At 41.8% G+C, this 21,547-nt stretch overlaps 2 protein-coding genes across 3 annotated transcripts in view; one reads left to right on the top strand and one right to left on the bottom strand.

The window, feature by feature from the left end:
- Positions 1–368: 368 nt before the first annotated feature.
- parietopsin lies at positions 369–5,797 on the top strand. The gene is made up of 4 exons (XM_086299082.1): positions 369–1,368; positions 2,888–3,216; positions 3,366–3,611; positions 3,747–5,797. Exons 1-4 carry the CDS (start codon positions 1,017–1,019, stop codon positions 3,900–3,902), a joined length of 1,083 nt encoding a protein of 360 aa, XP_086155208.1. The 5' UTR covers positions 369–1,016; the 3' UTR covers positions 3,903–5,797.
- A 4,237-nt stretch (positions 5,798–10,034) lies between these two features.
- LOC147324914 (A-type voltage-gated potassium channel KCND2-like) overlaps positions 10,035–21,547 on the bottom strand; it is a 30,895-nt gene continuing 19,382 nt past the window's right edge. Inside the window, exons 3-7 of one of the 2 annotated variants that reach the window (XM_086299083.1) lie at positions 14,695–14,857; positions 14,057–14,155; positions 12,808–12,906; positions 11,543–11,763; positions 10,035–10,672 (exon numbers count right to left, since the gene is read on the bottom strand). In XM_086299083.1, coding sequence (XP_086155209.1) covers positions 10,498–10,672; positions 11,543–11,763; positions 12,808–12,906; positions 14,057–14,155; positions 14,695–14,857 — 757 coding nt within the window. In that variant the 3' untranslated portion in view covers positions 10,035–10,497. The remainder of the gene's footprint in view (positions 10,673–11,542; positions 11,764–12,807; positions 12,907–14,056; positions 14,156–14,694; positions 14,858–21,547) is intronic. The other variant, XM_086299084.1, reaches the window with a different exon arrangement.

Below are 21,547 nucleotides of genomic sequence, written 5' to 3' on the forward strand. Positions count from 1 at the left end.
GCCATAGAATACCAGAAGGGCACCCTGTGCTTTTCACAGATGAGGTTCACCCTGAGCACCTGACAGACATAAAAGGGTCTGGTTTGGGCTTTATAATTGTGGAGAACGTTATGCTGCCTCTAATATTGTTCGGCATGACTGGTTTGGTGGTGGGTTTGGTGGTGGGCCAGCAGGCCATTGGTGTGAATCTGACCAGACAAGTCAGGTTTGACACTTTTGTAGGAGATGAGTAAAATGTTTTGTGCTGTAACCGTGGCTATATTTTATTTATATGTATGTATGTATGTATATATATATATATATATATATATATATATATATATATATATATATATATATATATATATATATATATATATATATATATATATATATATATATATATATATATGCTGGAGTTTTTAAAAAAGGAATATCAAAGGGAAAATTACAGTGGCCACAACCATGACCTCATAGTCTTGGTCTGTAGTTTAAATGATGTGTTTATGAAGTGTTTACTTACGGTCTATTTCATTATTTATTAAACTGGAAATGGCCTGATCCTAACCCAGTGATTATGTCGTCATTTAAAAGGGCATGATCTGATCTGCCGACTTAATTAGCACGTATGTGTTCACTGAATGAGTAATCCATTCATTCTTTGCTTATGTTATTGGTATTATTACCTATACAAACAACAAAAGGTTTCATAGTTGAAATTTAATTTTCAGGACTAATTGCACCGGTGTTAATAACCACTCGAGTTTCTAATTACAGTTATAGCAGAGGGTTTATTGGGATTAATCCCCCACCCAAATCGTGTTACTGACTAATTTACCGTATTGCATCTGGGGCTTTAACTGTTAGGCAGGTGCAGGCTCTGGGATCTTAGAAAGAAAAAAAAAAAGCCTAGTGCTTTGACAGGGATCAAAAATGATCAAACCAATGATATTGGCTCCTGAGCTGAGGAGAGAGTATCTGGGGGTTCAGTCCCTGACCTCATAGATGCTTCATTAAGGCTGGATAGTTTGGGCACCATGGACACTAACAGCACACCTCTGAGCTCCAGCTCTCCATTCCCTTCCATCCAAACTGAGGTGGTGACCGTACCACCAACCATCTTCCCTCATGTGGGCTACAGCATCCTTTCTTTCCTCATGTTCATCAACACGGTGCTATCAGTGTTTAACAACAGTGTGGTCATAGCCGTGATGCTGAGGAATTCGGCTCTCCTACAGCCAATGAACGTTTTGATCCTCAGCCTCGCTGTGTCTGACCTCATGATAAGCCTTTGTGGCTCCCTGGTGGTCACCATCACAAACTACCAAGGCTCCTATTTTATTGGACACACAGCCTGTGTGCTCCAGGGATTTTCAGTCAATTACTTTGGTAAGTTTAGTTGTTATATGCGGTGTTTTTGTATGTGTGTGTTTCTGGAGTTCAGACTTTCTGTCTGTCTTACTGCCTTTGGTCCATAAAATCACATTATATTCTACCATTCTTATGCAGGTGACACTCAGTTGTATCTATCATTTTACTCTGATGATGTAAATTCTGTTCTCAAACTAATGAGCTGCATTGATTGCCGTATGCCTTGAAACTTTTTACAACTGGACAGGGACAAGACAGAAATACTTGTAGTTTCTTATTTATTATCCCTGTCTCTGAAACACAGTGAGCAGTGAGCTGAGTCAGGGACCTTGGCATTATTTTGGACAGTGATCTCAGTTTTGATAATTACTCATTTAACCAGAACTGCTTTCTAGCACTCAAAAATATATTAAAAGTTGGAAAATTCTTATCTCAAACTGACTTTGAGAAACTGGTTCATGCTGTCATATCAAGGATGTTCGAATATTATAACGCTGTGTTTTCAGGACACTCCAAATCATCAGTAGAATTACTTCAACTCATTAAAAACGCAGCAACCAGAATTCTTAAAGGTATGAAGGACAATGATACCCCACTATTGAAGGCACTGCACTGGCTCCCAGTACAGCATGGAATTACCTTTTAAATCTTTTTAATAGATCACAAAGCTCTTAATGGTTTGAACACCCCCAGTACATCTCTGACTTGCTCACTGTTTATGACCGAGTCAGACCTCTCTGGTGATCAGGTGTAGATCTTGACGTTCCTAGAATCAGATCCAAATATGCTGATGGTGCTTCTTTTAGATACTGTTGTCCTGCTCTTTGGAACAAGCTGCCTGCTGACCTGAGATCAGTTACATCTGTGGCAACATTCAAAAATAGACTCAAAACCTTTTTTGTTCAAACAGACCTACACAGAGAGGTTTATATGTTTGTTTCTTCTGTTAAGCACACTGAGTTTACACATAATAAAATGTAGTGTATGAATCCAGTTGCCACTGTCATTCTGTCACAGTGAGACATACTAATTAAAATTACTAATGCTTTAGATTTCAGTGCCAAATCACAACAACAGTTGCCCAGGGAGCTTCATATTATAAGGTAAAGACCCTTACAATAATCGAGAGAAAATTATCCTTGTAAGCAAGCATTTAACAGTGGAAAGGAAAAACTCAATTTTAACAGGAAGAAACCTCCAGAAGAACCAGACTTAGGGAGGAGCCTGAAAGCTGAAGGCTCTGCTTCTCATTCTGCTTTTAAATATCCTGGGAACCAAGAAACATTAGAAAATCTTACATTTTTGGAGCATCTTTTTTAGCATTTCAAGAAATGACTTTTGTTTCTTTTGTGTTTTATGAATGTTTTCTTTGCATGTAGAGTTTAGTCACGTGTCAGATTTATCAGATATCTTCTTCATGACACCCGAGCGTACTCAAAAATCATTGGAGTTGATAACTCTATAAAAGAAAAGAAATCCGAGTATGCCTTGAACTGTCTAAATGTCAGTTATGTTTTCTTGTTGTTGTCTTGTCTAGGTTTGGTGTCTCTCTGCACTCTTACTCTTCTTGCCTATGAGCGATACAATGTGGTATGCAAGCCAAAAGCTGGTTTAAAGATGAGGATGCGGAGAAGCATCTTTGGCTTGCTGTTTGTCTGGATCTTCTGCTTGTTTTGGGCTGTGGCGCCATTATTTGGCTGGAGCTCCTACGGACATGAGGGGGTCCAGACATCCTGCTCACTGGCCTGGGAAGAGAGATCATGGAGCAACTACAGCTATCTCATTTTCTACACACTCCTCTGCTTCATTATTCCAGTTGCAATCATCATCTACTGCTACTTTAAACTGCTGAAATCCATGAATAAGGTGGGTGTGTAATAGCTTTTGCTTATTCATTACACCATTTAAGCAACATTTAAAATTCATGCATCTATCTATGTTTGCTTGCAGTCTACCGCATGCATAGTAAAACAAGTAATTAGCTTTTAATGTGGCCCAACGTTGCTCTCTTCTAGCTGAACAGGAGTGTGGAGCTACAAGGTGGGCGTTCCAGCCAGAAAGAGAATGATCATGCCATCAGTATGGTGTTGGCTATGGTAGTAGCATTTTTTGCCTGCTGGCTGCCCTACACAGCATTGTCATTGGTGGTAGTTATAGATCCAGAGCTGCACATTCCTCCTCTAGTTGCCACCATGCCAATGTACTTTGCCAAGACGAGTCCAATCTACAACCCCATCATCTACTTCCTTTCCAACAAACAGGTAAAAGCACACAGGTACTGTAGAACTGAGATAAAATCTTGATTGTGAACAAAGATTGAAGAAACACTGTTTGTGAAATTATTGCTCATATTTCCTGACAGTTCTTGTTCTTGGTTGTTGTTTTTTTCCTATCAGTTCCGTGATTGTGCTCTGGAGGTGCTGTCTTGTGGCCGTTACATTCCTCATGGGTCCACCAGTGTCAGCATCCGCATGCACTCTGTGAACAAGGGGAGCTGGCTGTCCTCCTTTGGCAGAAGCGTCAACACACACAGCAAGGTGTTGCCTCTGTGACAAAAAAAAGCTGTCATGGTTGTCAGCGTTCACTGGTGCCTCATCAAGAAGACAGACCAGGACACCTACAGACTCGAGTCTGTCACAGAGGTACCAACGTTGTTAGAGAACAGAATCAGCTCAGAGGCTGACAGGGATATTCAGAAGGTTGGACAAAAAAACGGGAAACTTCACAATAAAATGCTGTAATGCAACCCAATACCATGTAAATGTTGTGTTATTTTTTTGTTTTAAATGTATTTTCCTGACTAGAATATTATATTGCGTGGTTATTTTGTAGTCTCTTCTTTTGATCTGTAACATTTTACTAACAAAACCAGTAATGATTTTTACTTATGAATTGAAGGAGATATATAACAAACAGAAATACACTACATAAAAAATGTATGTGGTTTTCAATTTCTTTCCATTTTTAAACACACTATGGTTAAACACACCCAGACTGCAGAGAAAGACTGCGGGAAACTGAAATCCTAGACTTTTTTTCTTTTCTTTTTTTTGCATAAATTTAATGCAGTGGCTCTTTTTCTACTCATTTTACTCATATAAGACGTCATTTCCTATTTTTCTTCCTAATATTGTTGAACTGTTGGGTAATGAATTGTTAATTCATGCATATAGTAGACTGTGTGACCCTTTTTACATTAGGAGGACTGTTCTGGGAATAGGTGATCTGTTTTTATGGAAACTATACAGCACACCATCCTCCTGTGTGATAGCATTATGCAACAACAACAAAAAAATTTGAATTAAAGTCAACAGTAGCCAGCTCCGTGGTCTAATCAATACTGACAGCTTGGTCAAATAATTTTATTTGTTTTTGGATTATGCAATAAGTCCTTCCTTTTCCCAACTCTCACACTTTCCAAACGTCTGCTGCACAAAAACATTGCTCCGGCATTATTTCTTTGTCGAGCGCCTTTGTGAATACGCAATGTACTCGGTAAAATTATTATTTTTTATTCTAGGGAAATAGCAAAGAAAAAATAATATGCTTAAATCAGTTTTTCTCTACCCACAAAATCGCATTACGAAAACATGAGAAATTTCGGTGCACTTGTTAAGCAAGCTTGCTGCACAGCTCACCTTGTGCATGTTTTAACAATGAGTAGTCAGTCAGGCAGTAAAAGACTTTCATTTTACTTGGTTAGCCTGGTCTGTGGTCTGGCAATTTTTCATTTGTATTATTTTGTGCTTTTTCGTCTGTGTAGACAGTTCAAAGGGGCATTAGGCGGTTCAGAGAAGGGTAACATAATAACATCTCTGGGTCTGATTCAAAGGCAGGACATCGTGTCCCACGTGACACGTTCCTGAAGCAACGATGAGTCACGAAGAGAAAAATGCATTGCTGATTAACGATGGAGTAAAAGCACCCAGTTGAGGAGAATTTTTTTTCACTCTTGAGTTGGTGCTAACAAACAGGATAATTAATTTAAATCAATCACTGTAACAATCCATCATTAGTTTTACTCAAAAATTACTATGTGACAAGTCAAACTTCAGCTTTGAGCAGCTGGACCGTTCCGTCTGTGAGCAGCAGATCAGTTTTTCAGTGGTCCTAGTCAATGAAATCCAGCCACACAGTCTCAGGCTTCAGGAACAGCCACAAGCACGGCGAAAGAGCTCGTTTCCCCTTTGGCGCACTGTAGTTATAAAACTGTAGCAGTATTTTTAAATTAAATCTACACGTCACATTACATCACATTACACTGTGCACAGCTGAGTGATATCTTTCAGGTAATTGTTTAGTGCTCTGCTACAATATTTTACATTGTCTTTTTTTTGTCTGTATGTAAGCTTTGTTATATTAGTGTGAATCTGTTTCACTCTCTTGCTCACATTGTTCCCACCCACCTGTTTGGTGCGCTGTAAATATTGCAGATGGGCATCTGCTTCGGAATAAAGTGTTTTTGATCTTTTATCTTGTGGTTATAAGCTGCACATTGTCTTTGGCGTCCAGATATTGTCAGATGTGCGATAACTGAGTTTGTTCTTTTCCAGAACTTCTGATTTGATTCCATATGTTACTGGAAGATATTTGATCAGCCTAATATGTTAGATGATCAAAAGCAAAATGCATTATATATTAATCTAATCCCAGATTTGGTGTAGTCCATAGCTTGCATATTTGAAGCAAAGAGCATTTCACACTTTATCTCCAAACAGGATTACACAGTGTCGTGCAATAATCCTGCAGCATTGCTCGCTTTATATCCTGAGCCAATTCAAGAACTCCCAAGTCATCCATCTGGCATGCTTAATGCAAAGCTTTTAACCTTTGTGGTGCACTGTATTAATATGACACGGACAGCTGTTCAGTTCGCACATATGCGCACAGTATCCTGTGCATTACAGTGCCATGCCGTCATCATCGCCGCATTATAGATTTGAACCCCTGCCTGTTTTTTTGTGTTTTTTTTGCAGTTATATCAGGATTGAGACAATGGTGACGTAATTGCTATTTAATTAACAGCCATCGTTTCCCCCCAGTTGTCTCTGCTGTGAATACACTGCAGAGCTTTTAATGAATGTGAACACTGAGGACTCCCAGGTGACCCGCCGGTGCTGTCGAGTGATAATGAAAAGGGCGGATTCTTTGGCGCAAATTGTCTGAGCTACAGGTTTACCAGTTAATATTATTCATTCAGTGGCGATAAGGGACGCAGGCTTGACGTGCGTTTGGTCAGCGTGGAAAGAGTGATGATAAAGAACTAAATATGTTGGCTCTTTGAATCCAGAGATGAGAGGCGAGCCCACACCTGCACTAGACTCTGGGAACAATACAGCCTTGGAGGAATACGTTGAAATCGCATTTGTGCTGGCGAACAGCTTTATTCTCTCCAGCACTTCTGTTGTGGGGGCTGCGGCAAATGTTTTTGTCATACTGGCGGTGTATCGGCAAAAGTCCCTGCAAACTTCCAATAACGCGCTGGTGGTCAGTCTGGCTGTTATAGACTTTCTGAGATGTGTAATCGATTGCCCGGTTCTCTTAACCATCGTTGTGAGTGTGTATCGAAACAGAAAAGTGGACAGTTTCATCTGTGATGTACAAATGGCCTCTTTTTCATTCAGCTGCTGTATCCAGTTGTTAACACTGGCGTGCATAAGTGCAGAGAGATACCAGGCCATTGCACAGCCCTTCAAAGCCAATCAAAGGAAAAGGCGAATTAAGGCGCTGATTCCTCTCACATGGACCTTCGCTATTCTGGTGTCTGCTTTTTGTGTGATATTTTTGAGGGACTCACCTTTGCATATGAAATGCCAACGACAACAGAGAGAAACGTTATTCTCTTTTGACAAATTTGGGCTTTACATGCTATTCCCACTGTGGGCAGCGTGTTTTGGTGTCATCATTGGATTCTACGCTCGCATATTTGCCCTGGTGAGATCACACAGCCGTAAAATATTTGACAAAGGTACTTTTACTCTTGCTACAAAAGACAAAAATGAAGAGAAGCCGGAGACAGAAAAAGCCGCAGTGGTGGAAAATGAATGTGGAAGATTTGAGCAAAACCCCACTTTGAGCTTAGGCAATGCTCAGACACAAGCTGAATCAAATTCACCCAAAGAAAAATCAGTACAATCTGTCTCCATCAATTCAGAGGATAAGAAAGAATTTAAAGATACAGTGAAGATGAGCAATGCAGAAACAAAACAAGCTCGGCCCCTTCCAGTACAGGCTACAGTGCTTACTGAGAAAAAACCTTTAAAAACAGAGCAGTCAAACCCCCATGTCATGAAGGTTGAAGTGAATCTGTCAAATGGAGATGCTGATTCAAATGTTAAGAGCTTAACCACAAAGCGGGCGTCAGTCAGTTTCAACACACAGGAACAGTCCAAAGACAGACTGAAGTCTGAAGAAGAATCCAAAGAAAACAGCCTCCTGCAGCCCCCATCATTGCCTGCACCAAATGTAAATTCTCAGTCTACTACTATCTTACTGACAGAGCCTGACCAAGCCCTAAACAACAATGAAGGAGAAACACTGACTGTTGCCTCACAGGCTCAGGTGACCGCTTCACCTCCAGTCTCAAGCAACGTCCCCGAAACAGAAGCAATGCAACTCCCTGCAGCGGTAGAAGGGGCTGTTTGCATGATGCCTTCAAAAGCAAGTAAAGAGAGAGCAAACAAAAAGAAAGAGGGCAAAATGGCTAAACGTGCTGGCTATATAATTCTAACCTTCCTCTTATTCTGGTTACCACTGATCACAACGATCCTGGTGAATTACTTGGTTCACAAAAACACAAACTCACAGGTAAGTGCCTGCAGAAATAGGCTTGTGATTTCTCTCTATTATTGCAGGGTCATTACCTTACAATACAAAACACGTCGGGGGGGGGGGGGGGCTGTTGCTGTGATTTAGTGCTATGTAAATGAAATGGGATTCACATGAAAATCTCTGTTGTGTTATACAAAGTTAATCTAAAGATCTCTTAATTCTTAAAATTTCCTATTGTTTTTCAGATAATTATCATTGAAGACATGGAGGTCCTGTCAGTGTCTGTTGCCTGCATCACATCACTAAGTGACCCAATCATATATGCTGCAGTAAACCCTCAGTTTTCTTCAGAATTTTATCGGCTGAAAAACAGGATGAAGTCCATATTTCATAAGAAAAGATAGACTTTCCACCCCTATAAACATCTTTTAAGTGGCTCTAGACCCAATGACTGTATTCATATTCGCTGTGCAAGTGAATATAGAATTTAATAACGTTTGTCTAGTCATTGTCCAAATATTAACTAAATTAAATCCCAGTTGTCAAAGTGGGATTTTTCTTTTTTTTTTATTTGGGTATAAGAAGCTTATTATTTTATATGCCGCTGCGTTATCTTAGATTTTATGCAGGCTGACTTCTCAGCAGTTACTAAACACTGCAGAGCAGAGGCAGTGCATGCTGTGAGAAGCTGCCTGGACTAACGCAATCAGCTCTGCAGGGGGGGTCGGTGCTGCGCTCTCTGTCAAACAATCACAGAGGCCTGCAGTCTGCCTCCAGAGACCCTGCAGCCGCGACCCACCGCTGGGCCAGTCAGGTCTTCACATGTCCTCCAGCAGCACCTAATTATTATGCCATCCTGTTATAAAAGATGCTCTTTGAGTGGTCGTGAAAAAAACATTATCAGATCTACCTAATTATTTTCTTTCTTTTTTTGTAAGAAAAGAAAAGACATGGGTCATTTAATGGATGTTTCCATAGAGCTACAGTATTTATTCTATCCACTGCACCAAATGCACAATGTGTGTGATCATTTGTCCCCTTTTCCCTTGCCGCTTACATATGTGGTCCGTGACAAGACTTGTGTTTCATTAAAAGCAGAATTTACATCATGACATACCAGGCTCACTTGTTTCCTTCCCACCAATCTCGTTTTTACTGACAAACCAACAAGAAGCAGAGACATACTTTAATAAAACAGAATTCGGCAATGAGAGCATGCAAATCCTTAATTCAACCAGTTAACAGACAGAAAGAGAATGCCAACAAGTGTCAACTAAATCTAGAAATAAGAGAGGAGCCAGCTTCAAATGTGGTTGAGAAAGTCCTAACTGAGATATTTACAACATGAAAAGTGTACAAAATGGCCCTTTGACACAGTAAACTCCACTGAGGCTTGCTTTTGAATATCATAAGAATTGGTAAGTCATTGGGATTGATGCTCAAAACTCTCTCATATAGTTTTCAGTCCAAATACCACGTGTCCACATTAGGGTTAGTATTAGTTAAGTGCCGCCGAGAACATTGACTTATGTTTCTACCTTGTGACCTAACTAATATATACCCTGTATAGTTCTCAGTATCAATTATTAACTAACGACAGCGGCTGTCACATAGATCCATATCAGGATGTCAAATATGTAAGCTAACACAGAATTCGTCATTTGACTTTCACTTTGCACATTTCACAAACATGGTCAGGATGCGTAGTATATTTTACTCGTCATCGAGCGATGTTTTTCAACTAGTTAATGAGTCAGTTAATGAATATTCACAACAGTTATCCATTCTGGTGGATGTACGATTTTTGGAATTTACAACAGTGAGGGGAGCGTTAGAAAACATGTCATTGAAGGGGGTTGGGGTTCAAAACAATCGATGTAACAAGCAGTGAGTGAAACGAATGTCCCGCGATGTGTAAAGGAGACGGATTTAATATTCACAAAGATCGCCTTCAGGCAATGAATATGTGTGCTTTGTCATCAGAGGCCATCGAGAATGACCTTTAAACATCCGCATTTCCTCCTTAAATCATAGACAACAAATATGACTACATTACATAATCAAAAATAAAGTTGTTTTTCTTTTTTCCTCAGTATTTTTAGGCAACGACGATGACCACGCGTTCCTCGCCCTCTTCCTTGCTCTTGCTGTGCTTGATGGAGCAAGATCTGCTGGTTCACTTCCAAGGCAGCTGTCCACATCATACTAATACCATGCAGAGTTTGACATCAGATGAGATAACAACTTCAAAAAAACCCTCGACCTCTGTTAATCTTATAATCCTTCTTAGATTATGGCAGGTTGATGCTCGGTGGTCCCTCTCCTCAGCATCTGGTGCTTCTTGAGACCAGTTAGCCGACCAGATAGGCGTGACATCTACAAGGCAGATACTCGGACAATGTTGCTCTGAGAGTATGCTGTGGTGGTGGAGCCGTCCCCGTCTGATGAAGTCACCACCGGGGCAGATAAGCTGACCATGGAGGGAGTGATGTAAGGTTCATCACATTTCAAGGGCACGGTCTCGTCGAGTTTAGCGTTCAGGCTGGCGCGACTGTGAAAGAAAACAAAGGAATTAAAAGAGGCTGAAAGGTCTGAGCTTGCAAAATGTACACGGCACAAACCTGTTATTTAATATGTTCTTGTACAACGTATACACGAGTGAGGATTGTATACAGGCATGAATACACGCCCTCTTTATGAAGTGGTTCATCCTGTGATGCGTATGCTGTAAAAATCCTACATTTTTAATTTACTGTCCGAGAACAGTCCTTTATTGTAAATACTGAAATGATGTTCCACACACGGTAGACGTTTTCAGAGCAATAGCACCAGACTACTCCACCCAGTTTGGAATCGCAGATTCTTTTTTTTTTTACCTTCTGAAGTAACAAGAACTGCAGATCATTTATATTGTACTTGCCTATGGGAATGGGTTTGCTCAGGGGAATCTGCTGCCACCCGTTGTAATGAAGAGGAAGGGTATTTAATTTGTGGTACTCACAGGGGGGGAGAAAAAAGACCTGTTACTCTGCATAATCCACTGAATGTGCTTTCAACAGTTTTCATGAGAGCAATTAGGCAGGAAGCAGTTCCAGTGAAAAACAGTGAGGATTATTCCGAGATAACAGGAATACTGTGCTGGGATAACAGCATTAACTACAGCACGTTAGTGCGTTTATGTCAATACAACCTACATACTGTATATATGCCAGCTGTACTGTCGATCTTTTTTTTCTTTCCTTGTGCTTGTAGCTGCTTGTTCATTTGTTGCTCTTTGCTGTTGCTGCATATCTCCACATTTATTGAGGAGGGAAGAGGTGACATCACTTGTAGATGTATGATCAAATCAAAAAACACACAAGTCATTCATTTAATTTCTCAGCATCCCAAAAAGCACTGTGAAGTCAGAGAGACTACATACCTGTTAGCCACTGGCCTCTCTCTTATCTGTATGGTGCTGAGCTCCTGGTTATTTGTGCTGGGCAGGCTGAAGCTGCTCTTCTTTCTATGGCGTCGAGAGCAGCATGAGCCCAGGCCGTGCGGAGACGAGGACACGGAGGAGGTCCGGGAGCCGGACTTGTTCATTACGGAGACCTCCATGCAGTTTGCCTGAAAGGTCTGCTCGTCCACAAACTCGTGATTCTGGAGAAGGAAAAAAAATTGGATTCAGTGTTGCTTATGAATCACTCTATTACATCGATGATTGGCTCTGCTCAATGATGAGTAAAGATGTTTCACAGTAAAGCCTAAACAGACTGAACAGAATCCACTGCAAAATTGTTTAATAATTGGAAAATGAATCATCAAGGGAATAGAAATATATTGGCCCAGATGTCCATATTAAGTGCCATCTGTGAGAACATTCACAACTGTTATCGCTGTGAAAAACGAGCAGAACTTGAAGGTCAGCCTTCAAGTGTGTTTCGGGCCCCGCCAGCAGGTGGCAGAGAGCGGCTGTGCAAGATCTGATGCCGTGCCTTGAATCTTATAGCTCACCTCTGTCACTCTTGGTCTGCTCTCTGTCTGTTATCTATAATGCACACTGTAAAAGACCTGATGTAAACCTTTTCACCGCCACGGGAATAGTGTGAAACCATTTTTTGGAGCTTTTCCCAGATGAGAGGCAAGCCGGTTAATAGGAGAGGGATCATCTCATGACAAGAAAAACTGATTCACTCCCTGCATACATCTGTTTGCAGAGTTTAGATCTGCACGAGTGTAAACCTCATGTCAGAGCAAAGAATAAAAGAGGCCCCTGCATCTCTAAATTATTGATACAGTAAAATGAAGTACGCCGGTTTGTTTAGATGAAATAATCCTTGTGGATGGCAGAGCCTATCTTTAGCATGTCGCTGGCTCGGGGACTCAACATTTCCCAGCCCCATTTAAAGCTATTTTTAACTTAGCTGAACAGGAAATAGATTGTACAGTCTGAGCATAGATGAAAAAAAAAGTCACTTTGTTTCTATTTGCAACTCACTGTAACAGGTTGGAACTACTGATGATACAGCGCAGACTGTAGGAGTAATGCAATGAAAGGAGCTTTTTCCCCCCCCACAGAGAGCTATTTTAAACCGTGTGAAGTCTGTTACCAAGATAGTAAAAAATGAAAAGTACCAAAGCTTTCATCTTCCAATCGACATGGCTTTAAGGTCTTCTAAGATTTTTTTTGTCTGTTTTTTTTACCGTGGTCTTTTCCAGGCAGTGCAGCAGATGATGATGCTGGCTCTCGAAAGGAGGGCTGGGGGCCTTCCCCACCAGGGCTTGTCCTGCCTCCTTGGAAGCCTTGATAGAGTTAAAAGAGAAAAACAAAACAAAACAAAGAGAAAACCACAGCAGTGTAGATGAGCAGGGTTACATTCTGCTAGTAGACAGTCAACAGCAAGTAGCTCGGCGATGTAGTGGCGAGGACGCAAAAGCACCGAGAGTTGAAATGCTGATCTGTAGCATGGCAGCCAGTCCACTGAACCTAGTGACACGGCGACGTTTTAGGGGTGGGTGCACAGAAACTGCGACTAATCGCAGCGTCTTTACGCTGAGAACACTGGTTTTCTTATTCTTTCACAAATTTGATGATAAGAAGCAGGAAAAGTCCAATTCGAGGTGAAATCGCTTTCAATGCGGCAGCAGTGGCACACCTAGACACAGATCAAACACAGCGTACCAAACACAGCAACAGCATTCTGCACCATAATGTCACCACACATATGAGACACACTTTATGAAGCTTTGCGCGGCTCTGGGATGGACGGTATGCTGTATTAGTCTGCACTACAACCTGGGATGCTCTAGAAAATACGCACAAAACACACAGCAGATCCAAAAAAACACCCCCCCTCCCCCTTCAAAAAAACCCCTCCCCAAATCAAACAGCAACAAAAAACAAACCAAAACAGAGTTTAGAGGAGATGTGGGCTGAGCGGACAGCCTCCACAGGTGACATACTGTCATGTAAGCCTTTGTCTCCCTCCTTCCCCTCCAAACCCTGTTGGACAGACATGCAGAGCTTGGTTAATGAGTAAGTGTGAGTGTAATGGCTGAGGCTCCACCAGAAGGCAAGTATGCCTGCCTGGTCCTCCTGCTGCATGGACAGAGAGAGGGAGTGTTGACAAGGAATGTCAATGCTGCAGCTGAGAGGGTTGATGTAAGAGAGGACGATCACACTGAAGCACTGGAATGACAGCAGCCCCTGTGTTACAGCATGAAAAGCTTCCCCGTGTGTGTGTGTGTGTGTGTGTGTGTGTGTGTGTGTGTGTGTGTGTGTGTGTGTGCGTGTGTGTGTGTGTGTGTATAGTGTGTGGTGGCATGCCCCCCCACCCCCGACCACCCTACCCACACCCCTGAGCAGAGTGACATGCAAGCATCAGCGAGGCCCCGGTCAGTCAGCCCCCACCCCCCACCCTCAAGCCGCTGCTTGGCCCCCAATCCGGTTTACCTCCTCCAGTGAGTCGATCAGGAGCCCATTTTGTTTGTAGCGCATATAGGCATTAGTGCCTCGAATCTTCACAGCACGGATTCTAGCGAGGCGAGTTTTCTGTTTGAACAAACAGACCTCTGTTTTAGCCTCTGACAGTTTGTCCGTCACACTAATTGGCTACGTCTTCCTCCACCACCCCTCCTCCCCACCCCGCCCTCTCCACCCGCCCCGGCAGCCGCAGTATTTAGTGGAGAAAGGGTATGCCCAAATCTACGATTAGGAAGTTCTGCCTTAGCAAACACTTTTAGAAAGAAATGCACATATTGCTATCGAAAAAGCTGCTGACACAATACTCTGAAGATCATTTGTTCTGTCATTGTCATTCGCTCTTTTATTTCCCTCGTTCCCCTCCCACCCCGAAATATACTTAAGCAAGTCAATACACACATACGCTCAATAGACACACAATACACAGAAGCACAATAAAAGATTAATATTCTGGAAGATAGCGTTTGCCCTGTCATTCTGTTACATGCGGATAAGACAGGGACAGAGAAGAGGGGGAGAAAAAAGAGGGCAGATAGAAGCAAAATAAAGACAGATAGGGGGAAAAGGAAGACAGTGGCAAAGGAACGGGGAAGGCGGGGAGCCAATACCCTCTGTGCTCGTCGTTTCTCTGCCCGCTGGCTTTGGTGGTAGATACGGCTGAAGTTTGACACTATGACAGGGACAGGCAAGGCAATGACCAGCACCCCGCTCAGAGAGCATATGGACCCAAACACCTTCCCTACGATTGTTTTTGGCACCATGTCACCGTACCTGAAACACACACAAAACAGATAAGAGTGAGCACACTGGGTAGGAACACAAACAGGGAAAATCTTCCACTCAGGAGGTTTATTTAGCATGTCAAGTTGTTGCGTGTGCCTAACGGTATTTTTAATAGTCTTGAAGATAGTTACGGTGACCTTGGGATATTTCACACCTTCAAATAAAAAGTCACACATTTGAAGTGGGCGAAGAATAAATAGGACTCCCTCTGATGTCACCTCTCCCCGGCCTAGTTTCTACACGCCATTGCGATGTTCCTCTTTTAAAACACTGTTTCATATATAATTACACACCTGCTGGCATCGGCTAATGCTTTCACGTCGTGACCAAATGCGCTACATATCCTCCGTGACCTCTGTTAGCCAAACAGCTTGTGAAAGATACAGCGAGTAGTATCACGTTGAGTAAAAGCAAAAAGGGGAAGGGAGCAGTGTGATGCCGAACCCCGGAGAGATCGATTAAGTCTGTGGTCCTCGGCGACAGCCACCGGTGTGTTTTGTTCTTATTCCCACATTAAAATGGAATATGGAGATGCAAAGGGAACCCAAAAATTCAACACAAGGAGAAAAGAGCTTTTCTGGCACACATGCATGACACTGATGAGGAATGTTTCATGGTATACCTGAGCACAATTAAAGCATGTCATTTTTCAATGGTGAACAGGCTGCATTCAACAGATTAAAGGCTGCGCTTCTGTCAGGTTGGACTGACTCATCCCCAGTCCCATCAAATTAACGTGCCTGTCTTCTGCTAGAAAGCCAAATCCGTCTCTGTTCAAGGCAAACCTGAAATCAAACTGTTTTCGTCACCTCGTTTTCTTTACTTTAGCAGGCACCCTCAGCACCACTTACTACGGTAAGCACTAAAACCAAGGATACCAAACTGAAGAAGAGAGACACTTCCTGACTTTCCCTGAAACTTTGTTGTCTTTTCACCTGTTTTATAAAAGACATAGCTTTGGAGATACTAGGCCATTATATGCTCCTATTTTGATGACAAAATTTGATTTAATGCCAACATGTGCAACAAAGGTAATTCAGGTCATTCATAAACACTGTTATAAAATGATATCGCAAAATGTAAAAAATTTGCAATACAATCCCAGGCATGTCTGAAAGCAAGAGACATGCCTGAGGCTAATATGTTCACGAGCTTTTGAAAAACTGCCACAGTGAAGGTTTTAAAAACCTCAGTTTCTATTTTTAACATGTGGTCGAATAAAACGTGGATTTTGTCTCACAATGTTAAAGGTGTGCAGCTTTATTTCCTTTTTTGATGTTGGACTGTGCGCCGTGTTGAGCCTGGGTTATGCTTGATTGCGGACACGGACACAGATAGCTGGACGGCCGAGTTGTAGTTCTTATTATACTTCTTTAAAGTCCACTGCCTGGGCGCGTGCGTAGTTGGTGCACTGTTATCTAAATTATCTGCGCTGTCACAAAATTTGGACAACCTCATACTCAATGTTTGATGATGAAATTTATGTTATGGGGCCCAAGCAGAAATCGTGTGCACGGAAAGTAGAAATCTCGCTTTATTGTTTGTGGACTTTTAATTGGCCAACATTTCTTTACGGTTAAGGTTATATTACCACTTGTTCTTTTGGTATGCATGAGATAATTTTTTGCATGTGGACGGCGACTTTTTTCATAACGAATTTGGAAAAAAGTCCCCGTTGCCTGAAGCCTAAAATGGGAGCTACTTTAACAACCTCTAACAAATCACAGTGCTTTGTAAAACACGCAAGAAAACTGTCTCCACTAAATGTGGAAACGATAAATTCAATTCACCTCATGAGGCACAAACACGCCGTCTATTACAAACAGGCTACAAGGAGGAGATGCTAGCAGCTGGTGATGTGCAAAACACATGTAAACAAATGACTCCACCGAGCTTCGGGAGAGGACTTGCTAGTTTCACTCCATGTGACGGGAAGAGCAAATGGTGGACGGAAATTACTGATGCGATTACAGGTGGATAAACAGGGTGGTTAAAAAGCTGGATCTAAGATACAACATCCCAGGTAGGAAACATCTTTCAGTTTTATAAGGCGACAACATTGTGCAGCTACTGAGAAGTTATTTATACTTGAATTTTCCTGGGAAAATGCTACCTTTGCATTTGACTTGCAATAGATTCACACTTCAAACTAGGTAATGTGTCATCAGTGAAAATGTGTCCTCATTGTAAAGTTTCTTCAAACATTGTGATATAAGGTTGAGGCTATAATGGCTGCCCCTAGCACTCAGGAGGAAATGCTGGAAAAAGATGGAGGTATTCCTTCTCAAAAAATGCCAAATCAGATCATTTTTGTGTTTGCTGGGTGGTTAAACAAGCTGTAGCCCCTGCTACTATATACACATTTCAATATGGATTTTTGTATGGACGATGGATTTTATGTAAATAACATTTTTCTAGTGCTTTACCAGCTCACTGCTAGTTTATTACAAATGCATCCAATGTAGTATATTATATATGAATTTATGTTTTTTTTCCTCATTCATTTATGACATGTGTGGGTTGCATAGACTACCAGATAGTCCCCCCTGGGACAATAAAGACAATTCAATCCAATTCAAACATTTAGCTGCAAACACAGTGACATCCTGTAGCCACATGCACATCTGATTACTTTTCAAGATTATTACTTTATCAAATAGAAAATCCCGATGTCTCCAAGGCAATTAACAGATCCAGGGAAAAAATCTGCAAATTCATTCGTATGAGCATAATCTGCATATTCACAAGCGGCTCTGTGCTGACATGCTAGGCCACCAGCAGCACTGGGACTTAAAATGAATGATTCAGGGCACGTATGTTTTCCGTGTCATCTAAACAACTCTCCGTGTGCTGCAGAGGACCGGCAATTCACACGTTCGCAGGTGGGTGAGATGAATGAGTGAGACCCTAATGCGCAAATGACCTGAGTAGACCATTACCTCCCGAGAGTAAGATGAATGCAGGTAGGAAGGAACATCAGCATTGCTCAGTGGCTGTGACAGTAGTCCGTCTCTCAAGTGAGGCAGGGTAATGTGAATGTATCGCTACACGGGAGGTTGACTATTTCATAAATGAAGTTGTCTAATGCCCACAGACGTCTGCTTGAGTCATTAGCTTCAGGTTTCCATCATGTTGGGCCCAACAGTCTGGGCTTTTACAGAGCTCGGGCGGAAAGATGTAAAAGTGGACATTTTAATATCACGCTTGATGGGACTTCATGTACAACAGTTTGCTTTCAAGTTGACTAATCTCGCACAGATGTCATTAGTTTTGCAGTTCATTACAGGTCAAGTCATTTTCCTATCTAATGGCAGACAATGACTGAAAGCAGGTGTCAATTATAGGTTCTGGATGTGCTGCTGAAAGCCTATTAAGAGATCCATAAAAAAATGGAAGACAGCATTCCCTCGCATGTACTTTACTGCGGCGAGTGGAGTGATGCAGGCACGTCTGTTGTGGAATACAGTGTGTTGCAGTGACTGTCTTCTTTTGGAAGGAAAGCCTAGCAGCGAGCAGATGAGAAAGGAAAGCAGCAAGCGCACTCTGGAGAGAAACAGTAACAGTGATGGATTGTTCATAAGGGAAAGCTGAGATACACAAAGCCTCGTGGATGATGGCAGAGGTAGGAATTAACAGCAGCTGCAGATTAAAGTAATGTTCCTACTTTGTTCTTGTTGTCTCTAAGTACCAGGTACTCACATTTGCTACCCCTGCTACCCTAAGCTGACACGGGTGAGACACAAAGACGGATGACCGGATTCTTATCCTCACTGCAGAGGATGAAGAGGAATGTCGAGATGACTGAATATCAATTCCCCACTTCCACCCACCTAAAACCATACTGTGCTCGCGCTGGCGCCGGCCTTTAAAAACAACGCATTCTGTAGAATTGTCCGACAGCGAGATGACAGCATTGCAGATGAAGCTCGGCGCGCCGAGAGAGAGTGAAACCGCGGGGTTGCCTCAGACTGTAGGAGAAATGTCAGACTCAAAGGAATATTTGAATTCTAGAAACGGGGGGATGAATGTCCTCACCTGGCTTTGGATAATAGACCAATCAAACATTCATGAGTCCCTGTATCAACCTGTGTGGCAGAGTTTGTGCAGTTGACCTTAAAAGCAGTGCGGTATTCCATCAGGGGTGCTCTGAGACACTTCTGTACATGACCTCACCGCCTCACAGCTAGCGCCAACACCTAAAAACAGGGACACGCTTGGACACACAGGAACTGACACACAGTCAAAACAGACGCTTGTTTGTGTGTATATGTGTGTGCGTAGGGCCTTTAATTTGACATATAGTTAAACCAATCCTCCTTCCTAAAAAAGCAATCTTGTTCCTTGATTGTCTTCCAGAACCCTGTGTCTGAAATCTGACTGCCATCTGGTTAGTGGGAAGTGAAAAAAAAAAGATATCTGGATGACATTGCAGACACGTCATTTGTTTATTTCTCTTTTCAGAGACAAGGCAGGTTCGTTTTTTCCCCCTAAAGATTAAACTAAATGAAATGAACCTTTTCAGGTAATAAACTATGCCTAAATGGCCTTTTCTGGTCATTTGTACCACTCTGTCTGCTGCACACAAATAGGGTTTGGTGGCTGATAGAAATTACAAATCCCTACTTTAAGCGAGCATAAGCTCAGGTTTCTGAAATAAGCACAGAGGCCTGAAGTAATCACACTGCTGTCCCAACAACTCACATTCCAGTTGTGATTACTGCCAACAGCTTACCAGTGCTGACAATTAGGATTCAAGGAGGGCTGCGGCAGATCTTTCAGAGGCTTCGTCAACAGCATCGAAGACCAGTCGCCCAGCGGCGCCTCTGTCGCGGTCTTCCTACCCTCCTTTTTGTGGATTTTAGTACGAAACTAGCTCACACACTGCACAAGTGACTATAGTAAAGTGCATTAATCAAAGCAAAGTGAATATCTAACGTTCAAAAAGCCTCACAGTGTTCACCTGTGCCGATAAGCGATCAAGGTCAAGGTGTTCAAAGGAAGAAGAATCCTATGATTAAGATAGTGAAACTGCTGGACTGTGAGGTGACATCCTATTAAATCCTTCATGGTAAAGACATTAAATCTCACTTTCATCAAACCACACTTTGATCTACTCCAATTTGATATTTCAGTGAGAAGCAGTGGAATGAAACTAATTTAATTATTAACCGTTTTGATTCATCAGCTGATTAGAATACAGATGAGTTAAGCACACTGTCCTTATCTTGTGCGCCATCTATGCATGTTGTTTTATAGCAATAATTACAAAGGGACCTGCAATCTGAAAATCTGAATCTCAAATTAATTTCGGTCTCATTTTCTTCCCTGAGACTGATTTAACTTCACATCCCACTCAGCATTTGTCTTTTATGCTCGGAAAGTCACAATGAGCTTACTGTGCTAAAACAAGGCTTTCATATATTATAAAAAAAAAAGGACTTTTATCAAGCAATTATGTGCAGGTGAGCCACTTTTACTCTACATTTTCTTAGACTGGTAAACTCCCACCGTGCATTGTGAATCAAGTCTCCTCAACACGTCTTTGATCATTCTGGGAATGCACAATTTTCTGTTTGACCTTCACCGAACATCTCATGGCGCACCGACTCCCCATCATGCTTCCAGAGGTAATTCACTGGCTCCGTTTCACAGTTCAGTGGTTTCTACAGTGCAGACAAGCCCTCCAAACCTGTGAGACCAAATCCTGTCAATTATAGTGAAACTCTGATACTGTCACCGACTGTACCAATCAGAAGTTGATAATGACAGCGAGAGGCAATAAAACTGTGCGGGGACAACGGGACAGTGGCAAGGTCAGGAAGTATTAGGCGCTCTTGAAGTGAAGACATCTCTTGTGGGCAGTGCTGTGAAACGTACCACAGAGATTAAAGTGTCAGAGTGGACGCAACATTAAAATCTTCTCTAAGGACTTAACACAGACTCTTCCAGATATTAGCCTGACCAGCTGAAACAGTCTCCATTTCTTTTACAAGTCATGACAAGGAGCAAATGGAGCAATGCTGCACAACAATACTGCTCTCTGTACCTTCTCCATGAGGCTGAAAGAGCACAATATTCATCCGTGCTGACAGTTAAATAATAGATGTTACCCCCCCCCACCCACCCACCCCCCACAACAAAAAGAAAAAAGTAATTTTCCTCCAGAACTCTATCATACTATGAACTACGAATCGAGAATTTGAGGAAAATAGATTACACTGCCTGGATGTCATACAAGGCATATGAACATGAGTGACAAGAGGATATAGATTCTCTGACATTGTATTTGTGAAGACTGCAAGATTCATGGGTTACTGAGAGGTTGTAAGGGTGCTTATGTCATATTAAGAGCCTTCATTAAATGTTTGTTTCTAAAAACACAAATGAGCTGACCAGTCGGCCATTCTTTTATGTGCCAGTAGGTAGTAAATCTGACCATGTAGTAAGAAAATCGAAGCTGGATAGACATTCTTGTATGTACAGATATACAAGGGCAAGTGAAGGTAGCAGAATGAAAGAAAACTCCCTCTCTCTCGCGCTCATAAATTTATATCATTGATGCACCAAATGTGCATCTGTTTCGTGTTTAAAATAAATTAAAAGTATTAAGGACATTTTGTATTTATCTATTTCCACCACGAACAGACTGCAAAACAGTACAAATTAAATCTTTGTAAT

The sequence above is a fragment of the Aulonocara sp. 'chitande type north' Nkhata Bay genome, linkage group LG7 (genome assembly GCF_057382095.1).
Source record: "Aulonocara sp. 'chitande type north' Nkhata Bay isolate Kocher_YH1m ecotype deep benthic linkage group LG7, A_spYH_male_GT1.1, whole genome shotgun sequence".
Classification (NCBI taxonomy): domain Eukaryota; kingdom Metazoa; phylum Chordata; class Actinopteri; order Cichliformes; family Cichlidae; genus Aulonocara; species Aulonocara sp. 'chitande type north' Nkhata Bay.

Excerpts from the sequence above, each read along its gene's own strand:
- parietopsin (XM_086299082.1), top strand. The coding sequence starts at position 1,017 with ATGGACACTAACAGCACACCTCTGAGCTCCAGCTCTCCATTCCCTTCC. Across the intron at positions 1,369-2,887 it reads ATTTTCAGTCAATTACTTTG|GTTTGGTGTCTCTCTGCACT; the intron begins GTAAGTTTAGTT and ends TGTCTTGTCTAG. Across the intron at positions 3,217-3,365 it reads TGCTGAAATCCATGAATAAG|CTGAACAGGAGTGTGGAGCT; the intron begins GTGGGTGTGTAA and ends GCTCTCTTCTAG.